Below are 21,961 nucleotides of genomic sequence, written 5' to 3'. Positions count from 1 at the left end.
AGTACTAGGTTCAAGAACATGGCCAAATGCGAAGCTGGTCCATGTGATCCTACTGTTGACTCCTTGAAGACGAGTTTCATGACAAACGTTGAATTGATGGCGAGCAAGAAAGTACACGAAAGAGAATAATCGAACACGGAGAGGGCTGCTATATTTGAAGTTTATATTTTGTGAGGTGCGGATGGCGCTGGCCAAGTCGTAGCAAACATTCATACTGCGTGATGGATGGCATGACGCTAGGAGATGGAGCGGGGAAGATGGAGAGGCAGAGTGCTTCCACAGCCGGGAGATTATAGTAATCAGACTACATGAGGAGCAGCGCGGGCCTGGAGTTTGCATCCTGGTGCACAAGAACCATAAGATTAACAGTTGCCAAAAAATAGGATGCAATCAAAGATATATGTTGAGGACTACATGTACACTGCAGCTGGTGATGAAACTAATGATTACGGATCTCGAGTAAAATCACCACTTTTACCACCTGTTTTATGTGCGACTATGATTTCCCCAATCTTCATTTCTTTACCCGCCACGGCCTTCAGCATATCCCAAACCGTAAGGAGACCGACCGATACCGCAGTCAGTGCTTCCATTTCCACTCCGGTTTTGCCTTCGCATGTCACGGTAGCAGTACACTTTATGCTATACTCGAGGGCGCCTTCATCACCAGGCTGGGAAACTGGACGCACATCACGCTCAGGTGTCAATGTGACGGATACGTTAGATATCTGGATAGGATGGCATAGAGGAATAAGGTCGGAGGTTCGCTTGCACCCCATGGTCGCTGCCAGTTGGGCGACTGTCATCACGTCCCCTTTGCTGCGAGCCTTCTGGATGGTCTCGTCCGTGGAGTCGACACCACCTGATCCTGTGACAAGGTCATATGCAGATCTTGGAATGTATATGCGACCGCTGGCAGTAGCACTACGCTTCGTTGCGTCCTTACTACCGACATCAACCATGCATGGCCGACCATCAGAACCAATGTGAGTCAAACGGAGGCCGGATTGACTAAGTGATGAGCTCCAGCGTCGATGGATATGAGGTAACAACGGTGTGTTATTGAGAAGGAAAGATTGTGCAGGAAGGCGGGGTAGTGATCGCACTCCAGACTCGCGAGGCTGTATGCCTGGAAAGGTGGTTTCACATCAGGACACTATATTGAACCATTCACACGCTAGTAAACTCAACCTCGATGGAAAGTACCTAACCTCCGATGAGTATCATAGGTCGGTTGGTTATGACATCAATGTCCTCCATTCCGGAGTGCTTCTCCTGTTTGCCTTGAACAGCGCGTCCAATGACGTTTAAGAGTTCTCTATCACTGGCGCCGCGTCGCATTTCATCTCTGAGAGATACTTCCTTGGCATCAAAGAGACAAACCTGGTTTAAAGGTGAGTACATAGCACGCTCCAGTCATGACAAACATACTTTAATTTGCCCATCTGCTGTCAAACGCAGGCGATTGCAGGACGAGCAAAAATGATCTGACATGCTGCTGATGAAGCCTAAACTACCAGCATGTCCCGGTATCTTCCAGGATCGTGCGGTGTCGTTGAGTTCGTCGGGTGCTCGTGCTATGGAAGGATATTCTCTTGAGATAATGTCCAAAAGTTGGCTGGAAGGGACCATCTTTGCCTTATCCCACTTATTTCCTGTGGTGATGTAAGTAAAGCCAATGATTGTCGGGGACACAAGATACCTGTGAAGGGCATGAATTCGATAAATCGAACAGATATATTTTGGTCCGTAGTCAATTTGACAAAATCCAGGACTTCTGAATCGTTGAGGCCCTTGATTATGACGACATTTAATTTCACTGATCGTAAGCCTTGACTGTAGAGGGCAGCATTGAGTGAACGGAGAACTGCATCGTGACCGGGACGCCGAGTCATAATTTCAAACTTGAAGGGATCCAGAGTATCAAGGCTGATCGCTATTAGGCATGCCGTGTTGAATGCACGAAGAAATGACGGTCACCTCAGATTCAGGTGTGTTAAACCATTTTCGACATAAAGAGGCAGACGGCGGTGGAGGGAAATTCCATTAGTAGTCATTCCGATGGACTGGAGACCGAGTGGGCGGAGCTCATTGAGGCGACCTGCACAGAATTTAGCCAACGTTCAGAAGCATGGCGATGATAACTTGCGAATTATGCCGTCCAAGCCTTTCCGTACAGTAGGTTCTCCCCCAGTCAAACGTATTTTAGTGACGCCGCTTCTCACAAAAAGATTTGCCAATCGGATGATCTCGTCGTCGGTTAAGATATGGTCGGCTGGTGATAGCTCTACTCCTTCGCTAGGCATGCAATAAAAGCCTACGTTGCGATCACATTGATTAAATGGTTGAAACAACAAGTGAACTAAAGGACAGACATCGCAGATTACATCTCTCTGTCAAAGAGATGCGAAGATAATCGTGTCTCCTATGAAACGAGTCAATGAGTGCGGGTGAGAATTGACTTTGTGCATCGATTTGTGCGATTTTTGACTAAGGGCATGATGAGTTGATTCTACGTTAGATGGGTGATCATATACATACCTGAGCCTTCGCTCTTGGAGACTTCTGTGAATAGTAGCGGAGACTAGTAGGCCCGTATCTGCGAGATATCGCGGAATATAACCAGTTTGACCGTTGATAACTCATGTACCGGAAGAAGGAATAAACATAGTTTGCTCCTGAGAAAGGTTAGTATCTCAAAGTCCCTTGTGACTATCGGCAAGATGTCAACATTGTTTCCGGCCCAGGGTGAACATTTACGTAAATTAACCTCATCACATGACATGACGTTCCTTACTAGTGATGTATTCGGCTTCCTCAAGGCCTCATTATCATTGCTCCTTATAACAACCTCCTTAACACACTAAGTCTACCTTACTTCCCTATTAGCTGTTCGCTCGTCTGAGCTGACTCAACAACTCCCATCTTTCTTCTCTCTTCTTTTCCTTTCTCTTCATGTCGTTGACCATGCCGACGAACGCACCTTCCAATGGCGGTGTAAAACAACCCCAGGAAACGGCTGAAACTCATCTCCATGATATCATGAGCCATGATGCATCAAAGGGTGCCATAGTTCACTCGTTTGACACGGATGCTCCTCCAGAACAGAAGGCAGCTGTAGCGGGGAGGCAGCGCGACCAACTAAAGAGTATCGTCCAGCAGGACGGAAATGTAGATGGAAAAGGTGCGCTCTTATCTCTGATACGTCACCCAAACCTAATGTTTACATCAGAGCTATCCATTGACGGAGCGACCCTTCCCACCATCACAGTCGAAGACACGGACGAAGTGACCAACAAAAAGCAGGAGAAATCGGGCAGTGTAACTCCATCTGCACCTATAGTACCCGGAGAATACCCCTCTGGTCCTACTCCAGCGATTCCAGATTGGTACAAAGTTGGTTGGCGTGCTGTTGCAAACATTGATGCACCTCCGCTTGAAGAAGGCGAGGAGAAAGACAACCACATACTTCAGCTTTTCTTGGCTGAGCAATATTATGGCCAGTGGTACCATAATGCTGCTCTTATCTGCTTTGTAGGTCTATTGCCTTTCCATTCCTAATAAGCTCATTTACATGACGCTGTATAGGCTGTATTTGCTTCTCATTTCTTGACACGGTTCAACTTCGGCTGGGGATGGCTCATCATTTTGCTGTCAATTTGCAACACCTATTATGTAACTTCAATGACTCGTGTCCGCCGTTGTGCCCGTGATGACATTCAGCGGGAATTAATCAAGACACGTCTCGCATCCGAGCACGAATCCGCTGATTGGATGAACAACTTCTTGGACCGTTTCTGGCTCATTTACGAGCCTGTTCTTTCTGCTACTGTCGTCGCCTCTGTCGATCAGATCTTGAGCACCACTACTCCCGCCTTCTTGGACTCCTTACGCCTCACAACTTTCACCCTTGGGACGAAGGCTCCCCGTATAGACAAAGTCAGGACATTTCCAAAGACTGCTGACGATATTGTCATGATGGACTGGGGAATTTCCTTCACTCCCAATGATATATCTGACATAACCCCCCATCAAGCAGCGCAAAAAGTCAACCCCAAAATTGTTCTATCCGTTCGCCTGGGCAAAGGTCTTGCCACAGCCTCTATGCCTATCCTTCTTGAGGACATCGCCTTCAGCGGCATGATGAGGATTAGGTTGAAGTTAATGGCGAACTTCCCTCACGTGCAGATTGCGGATATCAGCTTCCTTGAAAAACCGGTTATTGACTACGTGCTTAAACCGGTGGGTGGCGAGTCCCTCGGATTTGACATAGCCCATGTAAGTAACAGTATGATGAAGTATCATCGGCCCGAGCTCACCCAATTATCAGATTCCTGGTCTACAGACTTTCATTCGGGATATGGTTCACGACACGCTCGGTCCCATGATGTACGAGCCGAATGTGTTCACTGTCAATCTTGAACAACTTCTTTCTGGTGTACCCCTCGATACAGCTATTGGCGTCATTCAAGTCACTGTTGAGGCTGCTCGCGGGCTTAAGGCGAACAAGATTGGTGGAGGCTCTCCTGATCCCTATGTCAGCATCAGCATCAATAATCGTGAGGAACTTGCGAGAACCAAGTATAAGCCAAGCACGTCAGCAATTTTTATTATTTTGTTCTATTTGGCCTCACTATTGCCTTCAGATACAACCCAACATGGATGGAGACAAAGTTCATTCTGGTCAACTCCCTTCAAGAGTCGTTGGTGCTTAATCTCCTTGACTACAACGATCTTCGTAAGGACACTCCTCTTGGTGCCGCCACCTTTAACCTGCCGAAGCTACTGGAGGATGCAACTCTGGAAGGTTTAGAACTACCTGTTTTAAAAGATGGAAAGGATAAAGGAATAATTCGTTTCAACATCAACTACTTCCCGGTTTTGAAACCTGAATCCGTCGATGGAAAAGAAAATCTGCCTCATACAAGTGCGTTCACGATTCATTTCCCAGTCAAGTCTTATCATCCTTGCTAGATGTTGGAATTGTTCGCTTGACTATACATCAGGCTAAGGAACTTGATGCTACAAAATCACTTTCCGGCGACTTGAACCCCTTGGTCAAGGTTTTCCTTGGGAACAGCACTTCATACACACACAAGTCTCAAATCATCAAGCACACGAACAATCCCATTTGGGAGTCACCGACAGAGTTCATTTGCGCAGACAAGTCATCTTCAGTCATCACTATCAAGGTAGTTGATGAGCGAGACTTCCTCAAGGATCCTGTGGTCGGTCATGTGTCCGTCCGGCTGGTTGATCTTCTCCAGACGGACCCCGCTCTCAACAGGGAATGGTGGCCTTTAAGCGGCTGTAAGAGTGGCAAGATCAGGCTCAGTTGCGAGTGGAAGCCACTGCAAATGGCTGGTGCCTTGAGTGGTGCAGATCAGTATGTGCCTCCCATAGGTATTGTCAGACTTTGGTTGCGGAAGGCGACGGATGTTAAGTAAGTTTCTCAATGAAATTGTAAGACGGCAGGTTTGACAATCAATTCTTAGGAACGTGGAAGCGACTTTGGGTGGCAAAGTGATTCGCATCTGTTGTGTACGAGGGTTCGGCTAATGACACTCTGTTTCAGAGTGATCCGTATGTGCGAGTATTGGTGAATAACGTCACTCTCGGAAGGACTGAAGTTATCGACAACAGTGCGTAACGAACAATTGTGACTAAACCCTCATGACCTTTACTGCAGATCTGAACCCTGAGTGGGATCAAATAATCTATATCCCTGGTATGTAGTCGCACGTCTTGTTGCTGTTTCTTACTCATCTGTGTTATTCTATATCGCTCAGTCCATTCCTTGAGAGAGGCAAGATTTCCGACCACTCCTCGAATCTAATAGGCTAACTTTTGATCAGTCGATGCTCATGGAAATCATGGATTATCAACATCTGACTAAGGTTTGTTGCTGTCAGCTGATACACACGACTGGCTGACTAAGATCACAGGATCGCTCCCTTGGATCGGTGGAATTGCATGTCAGTGATATCGCACGCGAGTCACCAACTGATCCACAATACCGCTACGAATCAACCGGTGCCAAGGAGGTTGCTGAGCCAATCCATACCGGTGGCAGCTCATACAAAGGGCAGCTACACTACAAAGCTGAATTCGTACCAGCTTTGAACGTGAAGGATGTGCACTTTGATGCAGACGAGAACGAGATCCAGAAAGTCGCTCACGAAGTCCAGCGCAATCATACTGATGGTGGTTTGAGTCGCACCCCTAGTTCTTCCAGCGATGAAGAAGAGCGACATGTGACTGTCGGGCATCCAATGACGGAGGCAGGCACGCATAGCCCACCTCAAACAGATTCTAGCGAGTCAGTTCGTGCCAATGGGAATGGGGCTGCAAACACGGACGAAGAAGCTTCATCGCCAACGGAAAAAGATCCTGCAACAGAAGGTATCGAGCTGAGCAAGGAAGAGCTGTTCAAGCATCGTGAGTGAGCTAAAGTCTTTCGGCCTGTACTCGTGCTCATCTGTATGTTAAGAGTCAGGTGTAATTATCTTTAACGTGATAGGCGGACATTTGCATAAGAAAGCTCGTCTTGATGTGTTCTTGGATGACACGTATTGGCCTGCTTTTAGCACCCTGAAATCGCGCAGTACAAATGCACAATGGGCGCATGTTGGTGAAGGTTTCGTCAAAGAGCTCGACTTTGGTCGCATCTGGCTACGCTTGAATGAGAGTGGGGACTCCGAGAAGGATGACGTTATAGCGGAATGGAAGGGTGATACTAAGGCTTTCTTAGACGCTACCCTGGTGAGCCGTCTACTATTCATGTAGATATTGATTCTTATCACCTGCAGGATTGTCGGTCGTCCTTCACACTCACAGATGCAGATGGCCGTTCGTCTACCGTTGAGCTTGAAACCCGCTATGTACCCGTCCCAGTGAAGCTCTTGGCTAGGGAGAGTATCAACAGTAAGCAGTTTGTAAAGCACGTGCATTATTTACCCCTCTCACTTCTTTTGTTACAGACCAAGGCACATTCCGAGTTGACCTTTTAGCTGGAAAAGACCTTCGTTCTGCTGATAGAACAGGTGAGCTTTACTACATGCACATTGTGCCCGTTTTAAGACGATACCTAGGCAAATCTGATCCATTCGCCGTCTTCACTCTCAACGGCACGAAGGTGTTTACATCTCAAACTAAGAAGAAAAATCTCAACCCTGATTGGTCAGAAACGTTTGAAATTCATGTGGTATGCCCATCTGCCATTTATCGAGATATATCTTCCACTGAACGGCATGTTAGCCATCTCGAGAGGCGGCGGACTTTTCCGTTGAAGTTTTGGATTGGAATCAACTCGAGCAATCCAAGAGTCTTGGGCATGGTACCATCAATCTGCGTGATATTGAACCCTTCGAGGCCGCCGAACAGATAATTGAGCTTTCCTCGGAGAAGCACGGTGCAAAAGGACAAGTCGCAATCCGATTGCTCTTCCAACCGGAGATTATTGTGAAGAGCCGGAAGGCGACCTCGACCTTGACCTTCTCTTCCGCGGGCCGCGCCGTGACTCAGATCGGATCAATACCATTTGGTGCTGGCAAGGGTGTCGTTCGTGGCATTGGTCATGTCTTCAAGAGAGACTTCGGAGGCAGTCATGAAAAATTAGATGTTCCTCACGCCATACCTGAGATTCCTGCTGGCCAGGCATCGCGGCCGATAGGAGAGCATAATACTGCAGACGGAGATACTAATGCCGCTACCGCTTCCGATTTCCCTTCATTGAGTCGCACTCCTTCACTTTCGGGTCCACCATCAGAGCCTGGAACGCTCAAAGTAACGATGATCAGCGCAAAAGATGTGTCTTTGGCGGACACTAAACCGTACGCAGTCCTGCGTGTTGGCGACAAGGAGTTCAAGACAAAGCACGGTAATAAAACATCATCGCCAGAATGGTAAGACCTTCCTTCTTGGTTCATGGTTTCGCCTCTCGACCTTTATTCTAGGAACGAGTCTTTCAATTTTGCTGCCAGTGCACACATGCCAAGATTGCGTCTCTGGATTTATGACCATAAGACGCTCGGGAAAGATAAGCTATTAGCCGAAGGCGAGGTTGACGTACGTTAATACTTCCTTCGCCGTGGTATGATTTTACTCATAGATTTGATTAGATCTGGCGGCACATACAAGTTGGCCATTCGACAGCTGCCGAGGTCACCGTCGAACTTCAAGGCGGCGGACTTGCCCGCCTCCGTCTCGAATTTGATGCAGAGAATAATCCACTAGCACGACACGCATCCGTCGTGTCCCTTGAACGATCGCAGCTACCGGCTTCGTCATCAAGATTCAGCATCAGGGGTCGCAGACCAGGGTTCAACGAGGATAACTGATTTATGGCGTAAGCGATATCCGACTAGTACATATCCAATTCACGATCTACAAACTGCTCGTTTTATGTTTCATTGTTCCTCATTGATGCCCAAAAAATTTCATTCCATTTAGTTTTTAAGACAAGCTTCCCGTTGTTGGAATTAGCTAGGGGTGGTCCGTGCGAAGCGAATGATTATCAAGTATTCTCTTCCCGCCCGTCGTTCGATGACAATCTAGTTATTGTGAGAGTGTGCTCAACTCGTACTGGACAGGTTGAGTTTACCTGGCTGGTTAAACCAAAGTCCTCCAACATCCTCGACCGTATGTTTGGGACATTATTTTGTTTCAAGGCAACCAAATAAAATCTACCCCGCGGTGATAACAGACACTGAGAAGCGGCATAGTCAATAATACTTCACAGCATTAGGAAAGATGATACCTCAACATCTTGTAATAAACGATTGGTAATTTCCATTCCATCAGCCCCCCCTGCCCAGGACCCCGCAATACCAGCACTACCCTGAGCACTGGAAGCTTCATCTGTATCTGTTGGCACATAAGGCGGGTTAAATAAGAGTACATCAACTGCGTGACGCAATCGCGATAAGAGAGGTCGCGCTAGCGAGCATGTCACTGGATCTAGAGGTATCTACTGTGTAATTGTGAATTAGATGTAGCTGAAACGTTCGCAAGATCCAGGCTATACCTTATTCTGTTTCCCCGTTGCGAGCGTACAGTTGGTGGCGTGTTTGTTTATGTCAGTGCAGAGGTAAACTGGTAAATTGCTAATCAGCCCTGCACCTACTAGAATGATGAATACGAACTCACGAGAAGATGATTGTCCTAAGACCTTTCCGAGAAATGCTGACACACATCCTGATCCAGACCTGAATCGCACTCAGCATTTAATAGCATGTATAAGCTAAAACTCACCCGACCTCGAGACAAATCAGAGGACGTTCCTTTCGGAGCGCTTCCGCCTCCTGTTCGAGGGCATCCAGTAACAAGAACGTGTCCTCTGCGAGATAGCTTAGACTACTGTACAGCTTATATATACGGTCACTTACCTGCTGGGTCGTAAACTTGTTCAAGATCATGCCTAGTCAAATGAGAAAGATCTGGCGTCGGTATCATGATGGCGGCGATAGAGAATTGAAATGATCACGTGGCGCGACGCGTACTTGCCGACTTCGCGTGTGTGGCGCGCCATTATTTACGTGTCCATTTAAATATTTGAACCTTGATCCAACCAACTTCTCGACTTCACAGAGCCCATCCTTAGCTCTTAGCAGTGGTAATTCGCAGCAAAAATTGCAATATCATGGCCACGAGATCGAAGATTGGTGCAGCACCGACGAGGGCATCGACCCGAACAAAGACACCAAATCCACCTCCGACTCCTCCGGCAGGGATAAAGACCATTCGAGCAAGACTTCCAAGCAAAACTACTGCACAAGCTGAGGTATCAAAAACACGAACAACTGGTCGAAAGCCTCTTGTCAATCGAGCTAATTCACCTGATGCTAAGCTTCCTGCTGCCAAGAAGGTGGCCGGAACTAGGCAAGCACAGGCAGATCACAGGTTGACTGTAGAGCGCGAACCTGTTATGGTGAATTATGTGTACTAGCTTTTTATCATATACTGAGAATGTTCTTCAGGCCTATTTGCGCATTCGTCCTCAGCTTGGAGATGATGAACCCATGTCTATGCCTTACCTTGCCCCTTTATCCGACACGTCTGTACAGATGACTGACATCTCCCATGACGGTTCAGGCAGCTCCAAACCGCACATTCGTGTCTCAACCGTCACACCTTCGTCAATCTACAAATTCTCGCATGTTTTTCTGCCAGAAACACAACAGGCAGAGTTCTTCACGAAAACTACACTTCCCCTCGTACGTGATCTTCTGGATGGACAAAATGGCTTGTTGTTTGCGTATGGTGTCACAAATTCGGGCAAGACATATACAATCCAAGGAGGCAATGGTCCAGATTCTGCAGGTATCTTGCCGCGGACACTAGACGTGATTTTTAACAGCGTCGAGGGACTGCACAGCGATGGTCGGGTGAGCCATGATTCAATATACACGACCTAATAACTTATCATCAAATTCAATTAGTTCAGGCCCGTTAGGCTGTACGGTGTAGAAGAAGCTGATCCTTCTGACTTCCTGCCTCCTACGGACCCAACTGATGAACCACGACTCGCAGAAGTCCTCGCGGAACACCTGTCGAACACGGATGACATCGACATCGACATCGATCCAACCATCATTAAGCTCGACCGCAACTACGAGTACTCTATCTGGATATCTTACGCAGAAGTATACAATGAAAAGGTGTACGATCTTCTTGCTGAAGTGACAGAGGATACGTCGCGGTCACAGATTCCTCGCTCCAACACCAACGCACAACTCGCCCATCCGCTTCTGTTGACGCGTAAAGCCCTCACTGTCAAACCTTCACCTGCCTCTGACTCATTAGATGAGAGTGGACCTGGAAGCGCGGGGAAGTATATTGCGGGACTGAGATATTTTCGGGTAACTGGTGCTGCACAAGCAAAGGCACTTATTAAGCTAGGACAACTGCACCGACGTGTCTTCGGCACGCTGGCTAACAGCCAAAGCAGCAGGAGCCATGGTATGGTGACCATCAAGATTCTAAGAGGACACCGGGGTGACCGGGATGTAAGTACGGTCTGGATCTTGGAAATACAGTTTTGTTCTTCAACTTTTGCAGGACCCGAGCTCTCTGCAAATATCGCGGTTAACCCTTGTGGATCTAGCAGGATCGGAGCGAACCAAGCACACGCAGACAACTGGCGATCGTCTAAAGGAGGCCGGAAACATCAACAAGTCTCTCATGGTCCTTGGACAATGCATGGAGGTAGGCTGACTATTCTTTTTTTTCCAGCACCACAGCTCACCATCCGTAGGTCATGCGCTCCAACCAAAAGCGCCTCGCACAAAGCCTAGCAAATCCTGGGCGGACGGATACTCGTGATGTTAAGAGGGCATTGGCTGTTGTGCCATTTAGGCATAGCAAACTCACGGAGGTATTAATGGATTACTTTGTTGGCGATGGTCGAGTTGTAAGTCTTCGGCTTGGAGCATTATGCAAGCAGTTGATAGAGAGCTGATGGTGATAGGTGATGATCGTCAACATCAATCCTTACGATACCGGCTTTGAAGAGAACTCTCATGTAATGAAATTCTCTGCGCTCGCAAGAGAAGTTTCGACGACCGTGAACAACGCACCTGTGCCTCGCGTACAATCCAATCCAAGCAAGCGGAGTACAGTCGGCTCAGCTCTGCCCAGGGCTGTGACCAGAAAGGTGACAATATCGAGTCTTCTCCCCAATAAGAAGGTCAGCGAAGCCCATCTCGAGGTCCTCGAAGGTACGTTTTTACATTATAAATCGTGCCTTTCATCATTCCGCTCCATACAGAGGATGAAGTGAGGGAAGATGGTGTGAGTGAAGAGGAAGATGACGAACCCATCAATCCGCTAGTGGATGCCTTGTTTGATGAAATAGAAGACTTGCGCTTGCGGGTACGATTCTATTATCAAAAGTCGATGTCTGTTCAACAAGAAGCATTTTTCACAGCTCTACGAGGCGGAGATGCGTTGTGTAATAGTTGAAGCGGAAACCCGTGAAGACGTTATGAAGGAAATGGAAGAAAGGATGCGCGAAATTGAGAAGACTTACAGCCAGAGGCTTATGAGCGAGGTAAAGTCTGGACCTCGAGGGCAACACATCAACTTACAGTCTTTGTCAGGTGGAGCGAAACGAGCGGAAAATGGATGCCAAGATCGACATGCTGCATCAAGCTGGACTAATTGGCTCCCCTCAAAAGCGCCGAGAGTTGGTGGAGGAGGGCGAGGAGTCAGGTGAGATTGAAGATGAGGTGAGTTCAAGGAGGACAACGCCCTTGTTGGTTCAGAGTTGACTCCAGTTTAGAACGTAGAAATTATCGAAGATAGCGATGAGTCGGCTCTTTCCGAAGCAAGCCGATCTTCATCACCTCTTGACGGCAAAGGGAAGGCCAAAACACAATTAGAGCTCACTTCCAACCGAATGTTGGGCGCCGATCAAGAGGAGACTAATTCAAGTGCTCAGAGCGAAATCGAGCAAATGACAGAGGAGGAAGGGAGCGTGGAGGACGACCCGATTACTGAATACGATGAGTCCGACGACTACGCCCCCCTAGCAAAGGCCAAGTCTAGACCATTTAAAGTAGCCAACAAGCCTCTGGCGAAAGTGAAAGGGAAAGTAGGGAATCCAACAGCTGCAACTGGTCGTCGATCGACTCGCACTGTGTCTTTGTTGGAGAAGCAAATCAAAGATCTTTCTCTCTTGGAGGACGGCACAGGTGGCGCTGACGACTCTGTTACGATTCTACCCAATCGAAAGGCGCGGGCAGTTTACGGGGGTCCTGATGTTGTATTTGTGCCAGGGAAAGGCGACCTTGATACCACGAAAAAAAAGAAGAGGTGAGATCTGTGCCACGAATTGGACAAAAGATTGACAACTCCTCGAAGGCAACTGGGTAAGAAGGCTGTAGTAACTGAGGAAGAATTAGAACAAGTAGTTGGTGCCGTGGAGAAAAACGCACAAAAGGGTGGAGGAAGCAAGAACATCAGGCGGATGCGTATAAGCTAATGATTGGTGATCTACTCATTTGTTTTCTCTTGGGAACTTCACGGATAATCGTGACCTGTGTACAATGCTTGATGCTATGTATTTTGTCCATCTATGCTCGTGTAAGTGAAGTGCGTCGGTCGTAATGAAACGGCAGAAATTGCGAAGATAAAGTATCTTATATGTAGCGTTGTAGCACGGATGTCAGTTAGGAGATTGCACAAACGCGTCGGAACTTCCTGATAATGTCATGTGATGAGACGCGTCTAATCTGTATCACGTGAACGTGTTTAGCACAATAGCCATTAAGTTCCACATATCGTTCAACGTTCACAACACGATCACCTTTCTTGATTGGCCTTTACTCGGACGCACACAGCTTGGATATGGCCACTAATGGCGGTAGGGGGTCACCCAGCAGACGCAAATCTATCGCGGTAGCCAACCAGAATCGACCCCTTCATCCAGGGAAGAAGCGGCGAGCACACTCTATTGCACCTGGCGACAAGATAAATCTTGTTTCGAAGGCACGTCGGTCACTGGTAAGTTATATGAATGACTGCAATTTATTTTTCTTACAGTCCAACAGGCTCCCCGAAAAAGTATCCTCAAACCAGCAGTCAACATTCCTGAGGATGATGAAGATGCCACGCAATCTATGGATCTGACCCATGTTCACGAAAATACGCAAAAATCTCTTGCACGGCGCGTTAGCTTCGCAGACCGGGCACATGTTCGGCTATTTGAAACACAGGAACAAAATACGAATAGCACTGCTTCCCCTCAGTCCTCGCCTGTACAGGAAGCAGTTGAACGAGGCCCTACGGATGAAAATGTATATCCTGGAGCAAGCAAATTCCATCGCCGAAGCTCAATTCGATCCATCGCTTTCAGTGATGGTGCAGGAGAGGAGTCCATGGATATGGACTCCGATGATACAGCATTTATAATCTCGTCACCAGACAAACATGATGAGGGTGGTCTGCAACAGACTCCTGCAGATCAGTCCTATACTGAAGATGACTCCCACCAATCTCAGTCATTCGTATCTGAAGGCGATGTCACTCAGCCAATGGAGTTCACTGTTCCACTCATCCGTCCACCAGCCCCGCCAAGTGAAGCCTGGCTTGCTCTTCGATCAGTAACTCACTCTGGTGAAACACCATACGTTCCCTCATCCGACGAAGAGGATGAACATGGGGAACAAGACATGGAGATCACACATGCTCTCACAAGGCTCCAAGCAGCTCGTGAATCCCTTGGATTTGGAAGCGAGATAGATCTTGAAGAATTGGGACAACCAAACGACAGTTTCAGTAGCTCTGAAGATAGTTTTGCGCAAGATGATGTGGAAAACGACGGCAACCAGACTATCAATGTCACTCAGCTCATGCGCCGGGTCAGTCTTGGTGCTGGCATCGAGGATGACAATTCTACTATGGATATCACGTCCACATATGACAATCAGGAGGAGCCCAGCAAGGACCATTTTGATGTCGCAGGCACGGACCTTTCATCCCCTTCCGCGCAATCAATAGGTGAGGCTCACGGGGATGTTGCTCAGGCCGAACCACAGGAGTGTGTCAACGTGGAGTCAGCAGCCAGACCTGTCGTATTCAAGCCAGCCCCGCCACCTGGGGAGATCCTCAATGCACTCCCACCCGTTCCACGACCTGCAGCGGTTCCCAAGCCGTTCTCGTTTTCCTTCACACCTCGCGGACAAACGCCAGCGTCACCAGCCCGCCATCGTCCTCCTTCACCTACTAAATCACCGAGCAAAGCCGGGTTTTCCGCAGCTTTTGCCCCTCCTGTTGCTCGTCCCTCGCCAAAAAAGAGGACCCAAAGCATAGTCGACGATTCAGAATCAGAAGACAGACCCAGTCCCGCCAAAAAGCTAGCTGGCCCCGGGAAATTAACTGCACCACTAAATGAATTCTCCAAGGAGCAACCCATGCAATCGAGCAGGCTTCCAAGGCTCTCCCCAAGCAAGAAGGCGGCGTTTCAAGTACATGCAGAGCCGCTCTCTGGTCTGAGTAGACGCCCATCTATTGGATTTCGCCGTCCCTCGGGACACTTCGCACAGAGGAAAAGCATGGGGGGAGCGGCTCCCGCTGCTTCTCCTGCTCCAGCGAAGAATGCAGCCGCGTATATCAACAAGAAGGGTGTTTCCCTTACAGGCGAGAAGGAGGGAGCTGCTAGACAGACGACAGAGAAAGCAAGTATCTTGGGGTCACAGGAGGAGGACCTTAGAGCTGAGACCACACCTGAACCGCTGCACGACTCTCCAATCAGAGAGCCTCCCATCTATGAGATGCCAGGAAGGGCTTCCCCGGTTGCTGACCTGTTCAGGAAATCGCCTGCGAGAGAGTCCCCCGCACTTCCTTTCCCTCGACCTCAAAGCCCTCCACGCAATTCACCCCGCCCATCAACACCGGTCCGCGCATCTCCTCGGCCACCCAGCCCTGGACTGGAAAAGATACCAGAAGACCTTCCAGAACCTAATTTTGATGGAATGGAGGCAACTTCAGACCTAACGCCATTAGCCCGCATCTCCGAGGGGATTTCTAACCCTACCGAGCAATGGCGCGGTGATATTGCAGAAGGAGACTTCCCTCCTGAAGATGGCCCACAAATCTCCATAGAGCAATTCTTCGAGATGACCGGGATACGGTTCATGGATGAAATTGCTGCCCCCCGTCGCTCTACCGTGCACCCATCTGCCCTTCGTCCTTCCAGACGACAGTCCACGGAAAGCGAGATTCCTCTATCTGAATATGTGGTCGCAATGGCGGTCGGTGTGCCCCAGCTTGAGTTGTACACACACGTCAGTAAAGACCTGCAACTCTGGATCGAGCGAATCAAAGGCATCTACAAAGAAGCAGAAGACGAAGCTCTCAAGATGACTCCTCAGCTATTCCAAGAATTTGTACTGGCGGACGACGAAGGCCAGAATGAGCTTCTCCATCAGCTCAAGCTAATCAAGGTCAACAAACATACACAGGCCAAGTCAGAATGGTACGATTGGAAGATGCAGTGGGTTGAGCAACTGTATGAAAAGGCGGATCAAGGGTTTCGAGATCTTGAGGCGGTATGCTCAGTATCCCTTGCTGTTTCATTGCGTTAATATTTTCGATGACAGGATGCTAAAGTTCTCGAAAATATTATCCGTCAAGCCCAGGAAGTTGTGCCTGCTCTCAACGAGGAATACGAGAATCTTCTCCGCGAGTTGGAGCAAGAACAGGTCGACGTCGCTGAACTCGAGAACTGTAACCAAGATTATCTGAATGAGCTGAAAGCGACCATTCAAGAACAAAGGTGAGTGTCCCTCGAATTAGGTAGTCCTAAACTAGTTGATTGAGCGACACCCTTGTAGTATTGCGCTTGAAGCCTTCCGAGCAGACGTCGACGAGGGTAAAGCCAAACTGGATCGTCTACAGGAGAAGCTGGAGGAGATTGAAACTCAGAAGCTTGAAACCACCAATGCTATCCAGGTGGCTGAGCGACAAGTCCAGGTGCAGAAAAACAGCACGCATGCCGAGGTCTTCAGATTGAAAGGTGGCAGATTTGTATTTTCAAAGATTCTTTTTGCGCAATGTTGACATGTTGTCCAGATGAGCTGGAAGCCCTTCAAAATCTCCACATGCTGCAAGTCACAAAAATCCTGCCAGAGCTTTTTGAATTCAGATATGCGTCATCTTACGATGTCTCCGTCCCATGCGAGAACTTTTGTCCACTTGTCAAGGAGGTTTCGATCATGCGAGTCCAGAATGCGAGGCTCAAGTACAAAGATGCATTCCCCGCTCTCAGCCCGTTGATGCTAAAAACAGCGAGCTCACTCATTACACGATCCGATGGAAATCTCAGCGTTCGACAGGTAGGAGGTTTTCGAGTGTCAGGCAAACTCACTGAACTCGACAATTTTAGATCGTCGAACGTCTAGGAGACTACTGGTCTGCTTGCTCTCAACTGCTAGCCCAGCTAAAGTTGGTCGCGATCAAGTACCCAGTCTCCATCACTCACGGAGAAGACGATGATTCGGGGTTTACTGCAACTGTAACAGTCATGCTCCCCAGCAAGAAGGCGAAGGCCTTGATATCTTTCATATTTAACACTCAGACGTTCTCTTCTTGGCCTATATCGATCCGATCTATGCAATGCGATGTTAAAGTTGCATACGGCCCGGTTCAGTGCGTGAATTACTTGTTGAAGCTATTGACGCTGATTACAGTCTTTAGACGGGATACCCTCCAAGAAGCCATTCTTGGTAGACTAAGAGAGACTACCGTAGCAGATAACTATGGTTGCCTCTTGGATGCGTGCACAGTCGCTTTGGACTGCTACACATAACCTCGTCTAGTCAGGTTATATTACCCATATGGTTATTGTATCTTACGGGACTTAACTGGTTGACATGTATCTCTAAATCTACTATACGTACATAATGTGTATCCCCCTTTCCTTGGTTTTGCGGCAGATAGGCGTACCATATTATGTAGTACATTCTTTCCGAGTGAAAAGTAAATAACATTCAGAAGATTCGTAGTTGTGGCTAGATGATAAGTGATCCGTACTATGTACCAGTACACGGGCATAGATGTGAACGAGAAGAATGAGTGGTCATCTGTGTAGTACAAATTAATCCAAGGAATAGATGAAGCTCATAAGCATAACTCTGTAACCCGATATTTAGAAGCCTTGGTGTGAAGTCAGATTCCAATGGCACTCACGTCGTTCAAGCAAGCAGGCACTGCACTTGCTTCTGGCTTTGATCCAGCATAGCCAGAAATACTTTCAGCGTCTCGCGACTCGCCTGCAAAAACTCTTGTTCCGCCTCCGCCTGCTCTCTGATAGAGCCCCATTCCACTTTAATCTCACGAGCGAGAGAGCATACTTCCCACTTTTGCTGCTTCTGATTGAGCAACTCTGCCCACGACGCAGCAGCCTCTTCTTGTCCACGTGCAAAAGCAGCATTGGATGCCTGATTGCTAGAAGCTTCTGCGTGGCGCAGCTGGTCCTGCAGGGATGCAGTGAAGGCAGAGCGCTCCTCGTCCAGCCTTTCCCTCGCCTCAACGCTGATGTGAAGTTGTTGCTCCAGGAAGGAGACTTGCTTCGCGAGTTCTTCAGTCTCCTGAACACGAGAATGTTTCGCAGCGTGCAGCTGCTCCTCCAACTCCTGCAAGCGAACCAGGCGTTCCTTTGCCGTGTTCTCGGCGGATGCCACTTGTAAGCGAAGTAGAGTAACTGTGCCCGAGTCCATAGGAGCGGGAAGCTCCGTAGATGTATCGAACACCTGGTTGAAATGGTGCACTGCGGGCGAAGGCGTAACATCCGGTAATAAAACCTGAGATATTGACCCATAACCACCAGGCGATGGTAGAGCGGAGAGGCAGGGACTTTCAGGAACTTCAAGTGCAAGAACACTGACGTTCGGTGAAGGGCCAATTGGCGTGAAGGGCGCCTGAATCTCTGAAAGCATTTTTTCTACTTCTTCCTGTGCAATTATCTGTGATCCATCATTCGCCAATTGTTCCCAAGACATTATCGAGTTGCGATTTGCACTATGGACTTTGGGAGGGCGGAGACCGGGTGTGCTCTGTGAGGTCGGAGGTACAGGCGACAGGTAGGAAAGATTCGCTCGTGTAGGAAGGAAATAAGAGGGACGTAAGGGCGTTTCAGGTTCTGACTCGTTGTGCTGCAGTTGAACAGCCCGAATCCTGGGTATCGCAGGTGTAGGTGCCCCAAGAGGAGCAGCAGGGGCAAGGAGAAGTTCCACATCATCAGCTTCAATGGAATCTTCACTGTCTTCCTCCGCAAGCTGTGAGAGTGGCGTGGGCGTTGTACTTCTGCCAAGGGCCGGAGTGGAATTTTGACGAGTGTGATGGGCAAGGGGCGACTCAGGTGCAGGACGACCGGTAGAACGCAGAGGGCTTGATGTTTGATTGTTTTTTGAGCGTCCGAACCCAAAGCTACTCTTGGGGGGTGTCTGAGGTGAACTCTGCGAGACAGAGCTATGAGAGGATGAAGACGACGGAGGACGTGCAATGTTTGACTTGGACGCAGAAGAAATAGTTGTTGTCTTGATGATTTTACCAGGTCGTGCGGACTCTACCTTGGCAGGCGAAGTCTTCTTCGGCGTTGATAACTTGCAGATCTTGGAAGGCGTCGAAGGAGGGGTAAGGCTAGGCAAGTTAACCTTTACTGTAAGTGCTTTGTGAGGGAGAGGACTGATCGAACTCTTAGGCTTCTTCTCCTCCACGTTGCCTTTGGAACGGAGGCTATGAACCTTGTCCTCTTCCTCTGATGAGCTCAACCGCCTGCGAGTGCTGGAACGAGGAGGAGAAACAGGTTTCTTGGGTAGAACAGATTCTATAAGGGTGGACTTGGGCCGATATTTCGGCAATGCAGATGATGCGGGTGCAGGAGCAGTCCTTGGACGCAGTGAAGACGAACGCTTCATGGAAGGACTAACGCCAACAGCGTCTAGCACCTTTATCCCCATGTCGTCACAAGCAGGAGCAGGTCTGAGGAGACCAGACTGTCTCCTTGTACTGCGTGTGATGGTCTTGGATGGAGAAGCGTCTTCCTTGACGTGCCCCGGAGTTGGGGACTTTGACTTTGAGGATACAGTTACAGTGGCGTTAGCCTGGGGGATTGCGCTGGAATTCATGAGTGCAATAGCACTTAAACGTCTTGAGGAATCCTTGGACTTCTTCAGGGCTTTCTCATTAGGCTTTTCGCGGTCGCGGGACTCCTTGTTGATTACATCCGCCAAAGCTTTTCCTACTGACGTGAAATTGAGTGAGTGTCGGATAGAACTCCGAGTGATTGGTTTAGAAGGCCGTGATGGCTGAGTACTCGTTTCTGGTGACATTAGAGAAATTGGAGCTTCGTTATGATCTGCACTGTGAATGTATGGTATAGGCTGATTGAGATGGCTGACGTCCTTCCAACTAACCGAACCATTCGGACGCGTGTGGTCTTGTTTGCATCAGTGGGTCCAAATATGTGACCCCTGTTTACTCCATTTATTACTCTACATACATCACCACATAAATCTCCCAACTCCCGCTCGTTCTTTGTACAAAAACACATACGTCGTTGCCACATTTATTACCATGTACCAAAGGCCCTCGAGAAAAATACCGTAGGGCTGCACATCCACAACCTGAGCCCTAAGCAGGATATATGGCACCAGGAAGTACCGCGGTTCCAGTAATGGCGTAGGCAGCAGTGTAGGTAAAATTAAAACGGGCAGGACCAACGTTTGCAAAAGCGATTGATCACAGGCTGATGAATCACGTCCAGGGTTAATGTCATCCATGTATTCTGGAATCTAGAAAACGACTTACCAACACGAATCCACCACGCCCAGGCGCACGCTTGGTACCCCGGAATAAATAGGTAAGGTACTGCCGCATGCAGCATGAATACTCGACGCCAGATATAGAAGGTAAAATGACGGTTATCAGACAGGAGGAACGGGTGATGAATACTACATTGAATCCGTGAAGGTTAAGTTGCTTATCAACCAGTAAAGGGAAGCTCACGTGAAACGCTGGATAGTAATCCCCATGAAGATCGATATAATGGCCGTCAGAAGTATTCTCCTATGGCATACGATCCATATCAGCATCCGCGCGCTTACTTATAATTAACTCGATCACCTTTTACTCCCAAACATGCGCAAAATGACATCGGTGGCAATCTTCAACGGGCCGCCTTCACCACAAAGGACTGCCGGCCACCCAATTATTGTTGCAAACGCAATAAAGTAGTACAGCTGTGGCACGTGAAATGAAGGAACGTGATTGGATTTGTCGCCTATACATAACATTGGCGGTTATCTCGATAATTATGACCGAGAAAAACGCACCAAGCACGATGCCATCGTTCCAAATCACAAAACCACCGAAGAGTGCGAGAACTACCGCATAGGGAACAAACGCGGGGAGTAACTCAGGTAGTGCTTTTGGGGCACTCATGATCGATCGAATAAAGTCACCTGGAATTTGCGATATGAACCCATCAACACAGGCATGGCAACCCTGGAATAACTCACCTGGCCCAGCGCCCAAGGCGGGGGGATCGTGTAGTTTATCGTTTCCCCCGTTTGAATCGCAAACGCATGAGCTGGCTCGCTGCATACGCGTACAGCACCCAAATCACATTGTTTTGACGGAAGAGGCAGCTCACAATTCCTAGCTAGGGACACCCCTGGAGTTGTTAGCATGCATTCTAAGAAACCTAGGGCAGGTTGAATCACGCACCAAACCAGCAAGCCAGTGCTTATTCTGCGTCGCAGCGACTACGGTACACAAAACAGAAACAAGGCTCGGAACCTCTGTATAATATAGGAATCCAAAAAACCACGCTATCGGAAAACTAGACAGAACAACTGCCTCGATCGAGGGTGTTAATTTTGGTGGAGAACGGCGTCGCTGATGGAACCCCAGCAATTGCGTGAGGACAAGCGGTAACGCAAAGAGGGTAAGGGTGTTGGTGAGGCGTAGCAAATTCAAGTTGCATTTGAACATAAAGACCCGGTGCAGCAATACACTGAGCATGTATCTGCGAGATAATGAAGTTGTCACAGGAACAATAGGTACTTGTGAACGACGTACAGTCCCGGTGGTGTGGTAATCTTTGGGTCCCAAGTTGACCATTCACCCCTGCAGTAAGCCAATGCCTGCGGTACATGGAAAGGTTCATCCTAGATTATCATCAGAAGGTGAATCCGGTGAGAGGCGAAGTTGAATGTAGTCACCATGTACGGCTCAGTAACCACGGCATTGAACTCTTTCAAAACGGCTACTGCGACACCGCAGTAAACTACGTATAATATTCTCCTGTCCGAAGACATGGCCTTCACGGGAAATATCTATCAGGTAAGTAGTGAGTGGATCGGAGATAATGTTGCACAAAGCAGGTTGCATTCAAGTTAGTATTGGCGCGGATGCAGTACGAGTCCTCAGCACTGCCACTAAGACTAATAAGAGCGTT

General features: G+C 48.5%; 7 protein-coding genes across 7 annotated transcripts; 3 read left to right on the top strand and 4 right to left on the bottom strand.

The window, feature by feature from the left end:
- Positions 1–380: 380 nt before the first annotated feature.
- Positions 381–2,723, bottom strand: F5147DRAFT_669196 (uncharacterized protein). Its single transcript, XM_041435439.1, has 8 exons — positions 2,542–2,723; positions 2,376–2,490; positions 2,150–2,317; positions 1,981–2,101; positions 1,703–1,929; positions 1,432–1,655; positions 1,212–1,383; positions 381–1,129 (listed from the first exon to the last, which is right to left on the bottom strand). The coding sequence occupies exons 1-8, from the start codon at positions 2,644–2,646 to the stop codon at positions 447–449; spliced, it is 1,815 nt and encodes a 604-aa protein (XP_041298460.1). The 5' UTR covers positions 2,647–2,723; the 3' UTR covers positions 381–446.
- Positions 2,724–2,802: 79 nt separating this feature from the next.
- Positions 2,803–8,541, top strand: F5147DRAFT_252582 (C2 domain-containing protein). Its single transcript, XM_041428845.1, has 19 exons — positions 2,803–3,184; positions 3,233–3,534; positions 3,589–4,278; positions 4,331–4,596; positions 4,647–4,927; positions 4,975–5,443; positions 5,496–5,523; positions 5,576–5,642; positions 5,690–5,728; positions 5,790–5,806; positions 5,856–5,897; positions 5,946–6,438; positions 6,491–6,762; positions 6,810–6,924; positions 6,981–7,043; positions 7,092–7,204; positions 7,258–7,904; positions 7,956–8,067; positions 8,121–8,541. The coding sequence occupies exons 1-19, from the start codon at positions 2,956–2,958 to the stop codon at positions 8,337–8,339; spliced, it is 4,464 nt and encodes a 1,487-aa protein (XP_041298459.1). The 5' UTR covers positions 2,803–2,955; the 3' UTR covers positions 8,340–8,541.
- On the bottom strand, positions 8,414–9,461 carry F5147DRAFT_669191 (S-adenosyl-L-methionine-dependent methyltransferase). The gene is made up of 7 exons (XM_041435438.1): positions 9,387–9,461; positions 9,253–9,337; positions 9,148–9,206; positions 9,026–9,093; positions 8,759–8,968; positions 8,603–8,707; positions 8,414–8,552 (listed from the first exon to the last, which is right to left on the bottom strand). Exons 1-7 carry the CDS (start codon positions 9,451–9,453, stop codon positions 8,481–8,483), a joined length of 666 nt encoding a protein of 221 aa, XP_041298458.1. The 5' UTR covers positions 9,454–9,461; the 3' UTR covers positions 8,414–8,480.
- Positions 9,462–9,550: 89 nt separating this feature from the next.
- On the top strand, positions 9,551–13,134 carry F5147DRAFT_627089 (kinesin-domain-containing protein). The gene is made up of 11 exons (XM_041432706.1): positions 9,551–9,928; positions 9,978–10,385; positions 10,440–11,006; positions 11,059–11,205; positions 11,255–11,410; positions 11,468–11,717; positions 11,768–11,871; positions 11,927–12,049; positions 12,099–12,227; positions 12,281–12,813; positions 12,862–13,134. The coding sequence occupies exons 1-11, from the start codon at positions 9,641–9,643 to the stop codon at positions 12,980–12,982; spliced, it is 2,826 nt and encodes a 941-aa protein (XP_041298457.1). The 5' UTR covers positions 9,551–9,640; the 3' UTR covers positions 12,983–13,134.
- A 213-nt stretch (positions 13,135–13,347) lies between these two features.
- F5147DRAFT_648365 (Spc7 kinetochore protein-domain-containing protein) lies at positions 13,348–17,308 on the top strand (the record flags this gene model as incomplete). Its single annotated transcript, XM_041433277.1, has 7 exons — positions 13,348–13,503; positions 13,551–16,049; positions 16,101–16,276; positions 16,335–16,516; positions 16,573–16,835; positions 16,886–17,148; positions 17,197–17,308. 7 exons carry the CDS (start codon positions 13,348–13,350, stop codon positions 17,306–17,308), a joined length of 3,651 nt encoding a protein of 1,216 aa, XP_041298456.1.
- A 283-nt stretch (positions 17,309–17,591) lies between these two features.
- On the bottom strand, positions 17,592–19,918 carry F5147DRAFT_252511 (uncharacterized protein). The gene has a single exon (XM_041428844.1). The coding sequence runs from the start codon at positions 19,830–19,832 to the stop codon at positions 17,694–17,696; it is 2,139 nt and encodes a 712-aa protein (XP_041298455.1). The 5' UTR covers positions 19,833–19,918; the 3' UTR covers positions 17,592–17,693.
- F5147DRAFT_669181 (glucosyltransferase) lies at positions 19,895–21,903 on the bottom strand. Its single transcript, XM_041435437.1, has 9 exons — positions 21,726–21,903; positions 21,583–21,671; positions 21,229–21,529; positions 21,085–21,163; positions 20,835–20,963; positions 20,626–20,782; positions 20,509–20,568; positions 20,311–20,453; positions 19,895–20,248 (listed from the first exon to the last, which is right to left on the bottom strand). Exons 1-9 carry the CDS (start codon positions 21,819–21,821, stop codon positions 20,004–20,006), a joined length of 1,299 nt encoding a protein of 432 aa, XP_041298454.1. The 5' UTR covers positions 21,822–21,903; the 3' UTR covers positions 19,895–20,003.
- Between the last annotated feature and the right edge of the window lie 58 nt (positions 21,904–21,961).

This window comes from Suillus discolor (assembly GCF_016758755.1).
Source record: "Suillus discolor strain FC423 chromosome Unknown F5147scaffold_4, whole genome shotgun sequence".
In the NCBI taxonomy this organism is placed as follows: Eukaryota; Fungi; Basidiomycota; class Agaricomycetes; order Boletales; family Suillaceae; genus Suillus; species Suillus discolor.
Note: the sequence above shows the minus strand (reverse complement) of the source record. Positions and strands in the feature narration are given on the sequence as shown.

Excerpts from the sequence above, each read along its gene's own strand:
- F5147DRAFT_669196 (XM_041435439.1), bottom strand. The coding sequence starts at position 2,646 with ATGAGTTATCAACGGTCAAACTGGTTATATTCCGCGATATCTCGCAGA. Across the intron at positions 2,102-2,149 it reads AGGCTTGGACGGCATAATTC|GTCGCCTCAATGAGCTCCGC; the intron begins GCAAGTTATCAT and ends AATTCTGTGCAG. Across the intron at positions 1,656-1,702 it reads CGAATTCATGCCCTTCACAG|GAAATAAGTGGGATAAGGCA; the intron begins GTATCTTGTGTC and ends ACATCACCACAG.
- F5147DRAFT_252582 (XM_041428845.1), top strand. The coding sequence starts at position 2,956 with ATGTCGTTGACCATGCCGACGAACGCACCTTCCAATGGCGGTGTAAAA. Across the intron at positions 5,898-5,945 it reads ATTATCAACATCTGACTAAG|GATCGCTCCCTTGGATCGGT; the intron begins GTTTGTTGCTGT and ends CTAAGATCACAG. Across the intron at positions 8,068-8,120 it reads TAGCCGAAGGCGAGGTTGAC|ATCTGGCGGCACATACAAGT; the intron begins GTACGTTAATAC and ends AGATTTGATTAG.
- F5147DRAFT_669191 (XM_041435438.1), bottom strand. The coding sequence starts at position 9,453 with ATGATACCGACGCCAGATCTTTCTCATTTGACTAGGCATGATCTTGAA. Across the intron at positions 9,207-9,252 it reads CTGATTTGTCTCGAGGTCGG|GTCTGGATCAGGATGTGTGT; the intron begins GTGAGTTTTAGC and ends AGTGCGATTCAG. Across the intron at positions 8,969-9,025 it reads CAACGGGGAAACAGAATAAG|ATACCTCTAGATCCAGTGAC; the intron begins GTATAGCCTGGA and ends ATTACACAGTAG.
- F5147DRAFT_627089 (XM_041432706.1), top strand. The coding sequence starts at position 9,641 with ATGGCCACGAGATCGAAGATTGGTGCAGCACCGACGAGGGCATCGACC. Across the intron at positions 11,718-11,767 it reads CCATCTCGAGGTCCTCGAAG|AGGATGAAGTGAGGGAAGAT; the intron begins GTACGTTTTTAC and ends CGCTCCATACAG. Across the intron at positions 11,872-11,926 it reads TAGAAGACTTGCGCTTGCGG|CTCTACGAGGCGGAGATGCG; the intron begins GTACGATTCTAT and ends CATTTTTCACAG.
- F5147DRAFT_252511 (XM_041428844.1), bottom strand. The coding sequence starts at position 19,832 with ATGTCACCAGAAACGAGTACTCAGCCATCACGGCCTTCTAAACCAATC.
- F5147DRAFT_669181 (XM_041435437.1), bottom strand. The coding sequence starts at position 21,821 with ATGTCTTCGGACAGGAGAATATTATACGTAGTTTACTGCGGTGTCGCA. Across the intron at positions 21,672-21,725 it reads TGGTTACTGAGCCGTACATG|GATGAACCTTTCCATGTACC; the intron begins GTGACTACATTC and ends ATGATAATCTAG. Across the intron at positions 20,569-20,625 it reads CGCATGTTTGGGAGTAAAAG|GAGAATACTTCTGACGGCCA; the intron begins GTGATCGAGTTA and ends CGTATGCCATAG.